The following is a 10,573-nucleotide window of genomic DNA, read 5'->3' as shown; positions in this document are numbered from 1 at the left end:
TTTTTCAAGACTTTCTAATCTGATAGTTACTACTAATGATTCTTTAGCCAATTCTTCTTTTGTCCCATTTATAATTAATCAATTACACATAGGAAATATCAACAATTAAACAATAATGACAGTAGGATCATGAAGAGACAACCAAACACGAGACACAAATTTACCCTAGGAAAATCCTAACTGGAGAAAAACCCAACAACCTTTTGTTAGAGAAATTGTCCAATTCAACAAGAGATGCAATCTGATTTCCGGTTGAAAACAAGGTCAAACTGACCACAAACATACTTAGGTGAAACCTGGTCAACCAAAGACAAATTCGGCTTGTTGCGAATTCGATCAACTATGCTTCAAGAGATTTTGGTCTACTACCTCAGAAGAATCCTAGTGTGCTACCTCAAAAGAATCTCGGTTTGCTACCTCATAATTTGTTCTTCTAAACTCCCACGTGTGAACAAAAGACGAGTATATGTGTTCCAGATTGGTGCCTTGAGGAGGAGGACGAGTAGCCTCTATATAGTCATCTCATGAACCCAAACTGGTGTGTCATGTAGGCTGGCCGACTTGAACTTGTGGAGATAATTAATTTGAATTTCAAAAATTCAATTTCCCTCTTTTGAAGTCGTCTTGAAGTATACATTTATATTTGTCATTTCTTTCATATTTTGAGGGCTTAAAAATTTATGAAGACCGACCATAGTGACAAAAATTCAATAGGAAACACATTTAGCAGTAGCTTCTCATGCGGGCACTAGACACAATGGGGATCATTACATCCTAATGGGGGAGGAATTGATCCGAGTGGAAAGTGGTATCCGCCTTTGGTAAAAAGATACAACTCAAGGAGGCATTGAAAATATTATAAATAACAGGTCTCACCTTTCAAAAGGACATTTAGGTTTCATGATGTAGATGTAATAGTATTTCTTTCCCATTTAATTAAGAATCAAGTTTTTATCATATTGTTTGGTTTTTATTGTTTTGCTTCCTTTCTTTTGTTTCAATGTTGTTTAGTGTTTAATTTCATGGTAGGTCTCAGATCTTAGCCCCCATAATCTTATTTTGCATTTATATATTAAAAAAAATCCAAAATACCAAATTAGTTGCAAAAGATATGAAAACATGCATATTTGTACATAAACCAAGATAGATATGGCATCCATAGTACATCAATGATTAATTATTCGAGCATCAACCATCTAGATTCTAGCAATTCCAAACAAACATCAAATTTTTAAGCATATAATAGAAAGTGGATCATTAGAAGATAAAACATCAAATAACTTATCTAACAAGTTAGCAATTTTTGACATGACCAAATAATAACGTTTACAAAATAGGCCACGTGGCTACCACCAACTGCACAATGAACTAGGAAGATTGAAAAGTTCAAATTCACAACACTAAAGTCTAAGACTCTAATCTATCATCTATAGAATATGACAAAAAAAGTAGTGAACTATGAATCTATCTACTAATTTCTCCTCCTTACACCACCACAACCACTACGTGAGCCTCCTTGTGGTGGCAATGAAGAAGATGGTGGTTGTGGAACTGAAGATGAAGCCCCGCTGGTTTTGTTGAAGACTGGAACATGGGGCCATTGCACTGGATGGGGATGGCATCTCAACACAATCATCATCATCTTGGAAAAGAGCATCCTCCAATTGCTCTAAATACAACACTTATCCTCCAAATTGTCCTTTGGATTTTTGTCTCAAACCTTAAAGTCTTTAGTTTTCTTTTCCTCCTCATAGTAATGGGACAACAATTGCAAGTTGTAACAAACATAAACCAAGATCTTTTCCCAATTTACATTTATCTCGTTTCTTTCAACACTGTGGATGAAACTATAGGTGCTCCAACACTTCTTTGTAGAAGAAGTGTTTAACACCTGTGAGAGCACTTGTATTTCCAAACATTGTAGATGTGGAGTAGCACCGCCATGCATGTTCCACCACTCTTGAGAAGACAGATTCCCTCTATCTCTAACTGCGTGAAATGCACCAGTGGCCCCTTTCCTTAAACTCACCCTTAACTCACCCTCGGTCCCACTTAACCCACACGTTAAAAAAAATAGCCTCCCCGTGGAACCGTCCATGTGCCATCAGGAACCGCATGGGAAGTGTATTGGAACTATGTCGGAATCGTGGTTCAGCTTGCGGAACTGCGAACGAAACCGTCATGGTTTCCCATAGGTCCAAGAATTGTCATGATTCCCACAGGTCGAGGAACCATGATTCTACTTGTGAATCACGGTTCCATTTTTTCTATATGCGGTTTGGGCATTGATCTGCACGGTTTGTGGTTTCGGCCTTTGAGTTGTGGGGGTGGGGGGGGGAGGCAATTCCTGCAACATTGATCCAAACTAACTTATAAGTATGTAATGGTTGATTGAAAAGGCAACTACATGGTACATTCTGTTGAATCATCTCAACAAGTTTGTTGTTCCCCTTAACCACATTCATGGCAAACGAAAATCTAGCTGACCTGTACAATAATATGTGAAAGCGGTCCCAGTTGCCTCTAGAAGACTATTTATGGAAAAGCTTGTTCCATGGTACACACCCCAAATGAAGCGTCGTGGCTTTATGGTCCACCATAATATTGGCTCCATTGGAAAAAGGTAAATTGATTTACATGTCTCATCCTCGTGCCCTAATTCGTAGGTTGATACAATGTTAAACATGAAAATCATTGAGAATGTGGGCATGTGACTTCATATGCATGCCCCTCTCAATGTTCCTCTTGACAATGGGTGGGCAAATGAAAAAATAGGTGGCTTGATGCTGGTTGGGTTCTCCATGGTCTTAGTTTAGACAAGGTGGTTCTTTCATGCCACAGTTGATAAGGTAAGATGTGGTTCACATATATAATAATCTTTGGAAATGCATTATAACCAAAACAACTCCACAACGATTGGGTCAAAAGGACACCTCTATTTCAAATGATATAGCATTGAGTTCATACCATGTCCTATGGTATCCTTGCCATTACAAAAGGGGAATCATGACAAGGTGGCTAGAACCCACAATTTTATTAAGGTGGCTTCTCAATAAATAAAATACATTATCATGCCTCCGCATGTGTGTTATTATTAAGCAAATGGGGTTAAAGATAGGGTCGATATAATTTTTAATTAAAGTGTTTCACCATGGTATATAGGATTTGAGTTTATATGGTGGGTGAATCCCCTCTTAGAAATAAAGTGGTTCATTATAGTATAAGGTAAAAATAAACAAAAGGTTTAATAAATAGGTGCCTTTTTATACGTGTGAGCTCCTTGCAGATGGAAGAGATGAAATATATGGTCAGACTTATGAAAGGATCATGGTGTAAAGGGTGAAACTCATAGTAATGTTGCCAACACTAAAAAGATTTAATGAATGGACGTAGGGGGTGGCTTATTGGCTTGTAAAATAATATATTGCATCCACATGTATGTCAATGGGGTATACTTCACAAAGGATTTTTACCATGGTTATAGAAGTGAATAAGCCCTAGTCACTGGAAAAGGAGTCCAAGGGAAATCATGACAACATCTACTAAGGATATACCATAGAGTGCTTCACCACTAACCAAAGGATCCCCTGAGACCATAAACTTCAGAGTTTCACGCGACCATGAACCAGGTACCACCACATAAGTAGCAAGCACAACACCTAGGAGAAGTGAGACATGGCCAACTGAACATCTCAATGGTGCACAACTGAAGAAGCCTTTCATCAACATCCCTACTTTTTGAAAGTTAGGATCAAAATGTCGCCCTGCAAAAGTTTGATTCATGTCACCAAGGGCCACATGTACAATCCTGTTGCAATATAGGTGGTAACACATTGGCAATATGAATGGTTTATGGGGTAGCATCTAGGTAGATTCCCACTTCATGTCCCATAATTTCATACCACACTCGAAGCTCGAGGGGCTTGTTTTATTCCGTCAAAGGCCTTCACCAACTTACATACCAGCTTTTTTTCTCCTTAAACATATAATCCTTCAAGTTTCTCCACATACACTTCTTGCAAATCCCCATTTTGGAATGCACTTTTGATCGAAGAAACTTTCAATTATGGTAGCATCTAGGCAGATTCCCACTTTCATGTCCCAGAATGAGTGCCTTACAAACTTTGCACATGGTTGCATGTTTTTGTTATTTCGGGGCAAATTATTGGATATTTTCTGGAGCAAGTCAGAGATATATATTGATGGACAGAGCTTCAGTGGAGCAAGCACCCCATACTTGTAGGTTCAGTGTAGTATTTAGAGTAGCTATGGGAGGTTGAGTACCCCCAAAAGGTATGGTTATGTTGGTTTTTTCAGACTTAAAAACACTTTTCAGGATCTAATTATAGATTTAGGCACCATTTGGGTTGCTTTACACGGGGTTTGAATTTGAAGCACCAAAATGAGAAGTTGTTATTTTTATTAACCTGTCTTTTTAACTATTTTTGGGAGTGGTCCAATTGATAGGATGATTACATATTTGAGAACCCGGTTGAGAGATTTACCTATGGCTCCAGTTTTAGTGGATTTCAAGCTGGTGTTAGAATGTTATTTTTAACATGGTCACCAATTTTTTGAATACCTAGTATGGCGTGCATTACCAGGGTTAGATTTCAGGGCATTCACAACAGTTTGAAATTTTAGGGATAGGTTACATTTTGCAATGGTAAAGAGGGTCTTGGTGGGGTGGTGTACTAGCTATTTTAGAACATCAAGAGCCTTGAGAAGTTTTCATGTGACCTTAGCTAGAGAACACTTTGTCTAGGGAAGTCGTTCATGCTATATTTATGAGCCTACATTGCTATGTTTACCTAGAGAGTGGTGTGCTCTATTCAGGGAAGTGAATTATTTAAGGCTTAATTTTAGTGAATCCTCTCCTTACAAAATTTGTAGGGTCTATTTTAGCTATGAGAAAGTGCATTAAAAAGAAAACAAGTGTATTTTTTCCTGTAGGTGGTTATTCTTTTCCAAAGAAAAATAATGTACTTTATACTCAAAAAGAAAATAAATAATACAAGACTCGAGTGCTATAGCACTATGATATTTGTATAGAAAACGACTTCTAGGATCAGTAAACATCCATTCTTTTATCTTTATTATCACCCAAATAGCTTTATGCAAACCATCATTATCTATCCTGACTTTTTACAATCACTATTATAATCATCACATAATATGGCTGTCATTTGTCGAAACTAAGTCTTGCACAATCTCCAAAGGGAGTCATGAAAAGTAAGTTATATACTCTGTTGGTTCTTTTTCAAGAACCATCATTATGTTCATCCAACCATAAGTACCCAGTCTCTTAAAGAATACCCTATTTAATCAAAATATTAACCTCTGCGTTATGTTCTCTAAAAATATAAGTGAAAGTAATATGATCAAATTCTGAAGTATTTTCCAGCACTTGAGAGGCCATCCCCCATAGATTAGTATGCTGCAAATTTTGAACTTCCATAAAGCTGCAAATTTTGAACTTCCCTTGAGTGTGCTATCATTAATAAGGACTAGAGTGCTATGAATTCTACTTTATTATTGGAAACACTTGCCAAAATTGCCTTCAATTTTATAAAATGGAGTTTGAGAAATATAAAATTCCTCCCAAGCTACATATATTCTCCTCCTACTGGCATGCAACATCAATATCTGTCGACTAGAAGTTCTCCGATGTGCCTTGTCCTTATAGTGGAACCGAATTTCATAAGTTGATGATACAAGGATTAGCTGAGACATGGAAAGTAAGTTCTGGTCTCTCAAATTTTAGCCCATTGCACACCAACCAAATACCCTTGCAAATGAGAAAAGGGATTGCTCTCAAACACTTCAATTCCCTGCTTTGAAACTAGGTATGCGAGTAGGAATCAACATTATCTTCAATCCATATGTCATCCAAATTCAATCATTGAGATGTGTCCTCCCAAATGTAATAAATATAAATACAAATATTAATATTAATAATAATCGATTTGAATTTATATTTATTACATAAAATAACAAGGTATTGCTCAATCAAAGCAAGATTGTGTCTAGGGACTTAAGCATATACATCTTTTTGATACAAATTTAGCAGCAAGATTCCTGTAAAATCTCATCCAAATGGATTCTTTGGTAAATAATTGTATTACGAAAGTACATTGCTCGAAAACCAATGTTGGATTATATTAGGAAGAAAAAGAAAAATATAAAGGGTGACTCTAGCCACTAGAAAGCCTTGGTATTTTCATTTCCAATCATTGCTAAATATCTTGCTTGATGGGTTGGGACTGGCAGGCAGGTTAGGGTTGGTTCTAATGCCATCTTGTTTTATAGAAATAGCATTTTCCTTCACGAAGTCTTGATCCTATCCTTACATGGTAGAGGGATATTTACGGTAGACCAAGTTTTCAATGTATACAGAATTGATATTTCGCATTGAGGTTGGCAATCATCAAGGTTTTTGGATTTAGAAGGTGAATTTGCAGCCAGGTGGAACATATACTTGGAGGAGCTTAAGAAAGGACATATTAGGATAAGAGAGTCAAAGGATGAATTGGGTTGGTTAATGAACAAGAGTGGAGGACAATACACAAGGCTAGGTTATATAGCTTTGAGATCCAAGGCTCAACCAGAATAATAATAATAATAAAATTAAAAAAAAAAAAAGAAAAAGAAAAGGAAAAAGGTGGTTATATTCAAAGATATGGTAGGTTCAAGTTCCTATGAAGACAATTCTACATATGGGGTTGGCTTTGAACAATCTTGTCCTAACCCAAGGCCACGCATGTGTGTTTTATACAAGAATAGTGATGGAGGTAATACTCATCTTGCAATTTTTGTATCCATTGACAGTACAGGTTTTTTATTTATAATAAATATAAATACAAATAATAATAATCAATAATTAATAATTAGTGAAGAGACAGATCCTAATTAAAGGACATGACTCTTAATGAAGGGCACTCCCATTGCCCACGGGGCATAAAGCAGACAGTGACAAGGTGTTATGTTAAGGCACTCCGTGGTTATATAGCTTTGAGATCCAAGGCTCAACCAGAATAATAATAAAATTAAATAATAAAAAAAAGGAAAAGAAAAAGGTGGTTATATTATATTCAAAGATCTTGTAGGTTCAAGTTCCTATGAAGACAATTCTACATACGGGGTTGGCTTTGAACAATCTTGTCCTAACCCAAGAGCAGGCATGTGTGTTTTATACAAAAATAGTGATGAAACTAATACTCATCTTGCAATATTTTATCCATTGACTGTACAGGTTTTGGTGTAATAAATATAAATACAAATAATAATAATCACTGATTAATAATTAGTGAAGAGACAGATCCTAATGCAAGGACATGACTCTTAATGAAGGGGCACTCCCATTGCCCATGGGGCATAAAGCAGACAGTGACAAGGTGTTATGTTAAGGTACTCTGTGGTGTAGAGGTCACTGGTTCGAAACTCCATGGGCAAAAATCCAGCCATGCGAAGGACTGGTGTGGCCCAGGCTAGGTGCGATTCCCAGGGGATTTTGACGGCTTAGATGCCCCTGGGTCACGGCTACTCAAGCCACAGGTTAGGTGTGCCAGTCATCTTATGACTCACATTACCTAGGAAGCAAAAAAAGAAAGGGCACTCCTACTAAGATATATATATATATATATATACCTCATTGTAATCTGATTGTAACATTTCTCATATATTTATTCAATATAAATTTATTTTATCCTGAATGGATTTCTTTATATACCAAATATTTTGGATATTTAATTGGTGTGCCATATTGGTTGTCACATTTTACTAGATGTTACTCCCTGTATCTGACTTTCCATAGAAAGTTAAAACAAGACCTTCGGATCCTTTCTTGTTCCCCTCAGGTGCGAGTGCCAACAATTGCCCGTATATAATGGCATCAAGCATATATTTAGCAAGAGTTAAGCTACCACCTCTAGAAAGTGACCTATTGCACCAAAAAAATATCTTTGATTCAACTCTGCCTTGGAGACACTGTTAGTCCTATATGTTGTATCGATTTGGTTTCAAGTAGTTCCTAAATACTTTATTCCTAAATCCAAATCCACCGAGAAAAAGGGAAATAGATGATTTAATGTTTGCAAGGAACCCTCATCTATAATATGAAAACTCTTGGTAGATTTATTTAAATTAATTTTCATTTCAGTGGCCTTGTTGTAAAGTTGTAGAATTTGTTTCAACACTTGCCTTAAACAAGTGAGCCATTAGTGAACAATAGGACATCATCAACAAAATGTAGTTCTGTGAGTAATTCCCTGCCCCCAATCTTCACCACTTCTAATTGACCTTGCCGTCTGGGCTCTTGTATAGCTCAACGTAAATCTTGAACTACCAACAAAAACACATAAGAAAAGAGAGGCAACTCCATCTTTTTTTAACAACAAAAGACATTGACATGACACATTGCATTATCCGATTAACTAATAGTAAAGTTATACCTATATGTATTAGAAGTAACCTCAAGTACGACTAACATGTCTTGCGAATGCATTCGAGAGGTCTAGCTTTAATACCATACCTGAAAGTTTCTTCGATCTAATGGAATGTTACAGTTCTTGTGCACAACCAATGGCCTCGTGATATTGTTTGCCTTCCAAAAAACCAAATTGCTTTGGGGAGATGAAGCCTAATAGAATTTTCTTCAGCCTAATTGCAAGTGCTTTAGATATTATCTTATAAATGCAATTACATAGTGAGATAGGCTTGAAGTCATCAAAGGATACTGGCTTACCCACCTTAGGGATAAGAGCAATGAAAAGGAGCATTGGAGGAACCATCTACTTCTCTAGTTAACATGAATTCCTCAACTACTATGCACGGATGAACAAACACGAGATCATGAGGGGGCAGTAAGAAGGTGCCTCTGTGCCTGAGTAATTACAGAGTGTGGGATGGGAATCCGAATACATATGGATATGCCAAAGCTGACAAACATGTGAACATTAATTCTAGTTAGACAAGGGTGATGTTCTATACAATACCAATGAGAGCTTACGAGTACAAGTTTTTAAGCCATTTCGGAGTTAGTTAGGGTGTGCCTCCTATTATTGGGTGTAATGATTAGCTTTGTAATCCATCCTAATTGATGCCGTTGAGCTTTGCCAGTAGTCCGCACAATCCCCCAGGATATGATTAATGGGGGAATATGTGGAGCCTCCCTGTCCTTCCTACTTTGACGCTGGCATTTATGTCTGGAATCTATTATCTCCGGTTGAAAGACTATTAGCTGGAAGGCGCTGTGAGAGGGCTTTGGCATAGAAACGATAGCCTGGATCTCCCACCGTGGAGTGGTTTTTTCTGCCTTACTGTTGACGAGCTTGATCACTACCTGTGAAGTCCCCTTTCAACTGTAGCTGGTGGATGCGCAGATATTTGGTGAAGAGGATCCTTTGCACTAATGCCTTGTTATTATTAACATTCCATAAAATTCAGGACATTTAAACACCACCGCTGTTGTATACTTCCTATGCATGTGCTTTTTGTTTGTACTCACTGTATTTTGGGCAACACATCTTAATGGAGTGAAATTGTCTGACAGAAAGATCTTACAAACTACGAGTGAAATTGGCTTTAGATTCTGTTGCTTATTTTACCATGAAATTTACTTGACATTCTGTTGCAATTCATTTTTGCAGGTTCCAGCAGATCTTTTAGAAGAAGCCAAGGAAGCAGCGAAGGCCGCACAAGAAGACATGGATGCAGACTAAACCAGAAAAGCTTTTTCCCATTTTCTTCGTTGAGTAAAGTGCCATGTAGTCCAAAGCATTAACACATGGAATGAAAACATCTCAAAATGATAATCTTTTTCAGACGCTGCATTGTACCCCAAAATGAATAGGAACATTTTTCTTGTGGGGCAAAAATTATTTATTTTCCTAGAATTATTCCCAACGTGAGGAAGTAATTTTTATTTGGCTTTTCATTCTATATTCCGTTGAAACATCAGATTATGCATTCTCTTTTCTTTTCCGAGATATTAAACCAAGGATTTGAATATTGTGACTGAAAGGTGCCTACCCCATAATTTGGCAATTTAGGCAAAGAGATATTTGCGTTCTAAACTAGAAGCAAGGTTAACTACTCTTTTCGAAAGGCCAATTATTTACCAAGCCTGGTGTCTTCTGACAGTATTTTTTTAACCAAGACATGATACCTAAGCTGATTTATTTTCTAATGCTGGCGACTGCATCAAAGACCTGTATTTTAATTTTTTTTTTTAGTTGCATTGGTTTATATCGGCGTTTTTTTAAGTATTTTTATTTTATTTTAATATAGACAGGAATTCCACTGTAGAGTGTAAGCAGTGAGCTCTGCCTCATTTGGCATGTTCCCTACAGGTCAAACTCAACTTGCTTTTGCTGAAGAAATACACGTTTTTCTATTCTCTATGTCAGAAAAATCAGACCGGAAAATTATATTTTAATATAGACAGGAATTCCACTGTAGAGTGTAAGCAGTGAGCTCTGGCTCATTTGGCATGTTCCCTACAGGTCAAACTCAACTTGCTTTTGCTGAAGAAATACACGTTTTTCTATTCTCTATGTCAGAAAAATCAGACCAG

The 10,573-nt window shown here is 37.0% G+C and overlaps 1 protein-coding gene across 1 annotated transcript in view; it reads left to right on the top strand.

The window, feature by feature from the left end:
- LOC149184643 (proteasome subunit alpha type-3) overlaps positions 1 to 10,186 on the top strand; it is a 109,453-nt gene extending 99,267 nt beyond the window's left edge. Inside the window, exon 11 of the mRNA XM_089417640.1 lies at positions 9,648 to 10,186. Coding sequence (XP_089273766.1) covers positions 9,648 to 9,719 — 72 coding nt within the window. The 3' untranslated portion in view covers positions 9,720 to 10,186. The remainder of the gene's footprint in view (positions 1 to 9,647) is intronic.
- Positions 10,187 to 10,573: the final 387 nt, after the last annotated feature.

This window comes from Pinus tabuliformis, chromosome 3_2 (assembly GCF_031772625.1).
Source record: "Pinus tabuliformis cultivar Carrire ecotype Pingquan chromosome 3_2, CPIR1, whole genome shotgun sequence".
Taxonomy (NCBI): domain Eukaryota; kingdom Viridiplantae; phylum Streptophyta; class Pinopsida; order Pinales; family Pinaceae; genus Pinus; species Pinus tabuliformis.
The sequence above is the reverse complement of the archived record's forward strand: the minus strand, read 5'-3'. Positions and strand labels throughout refer to the sequence as shown.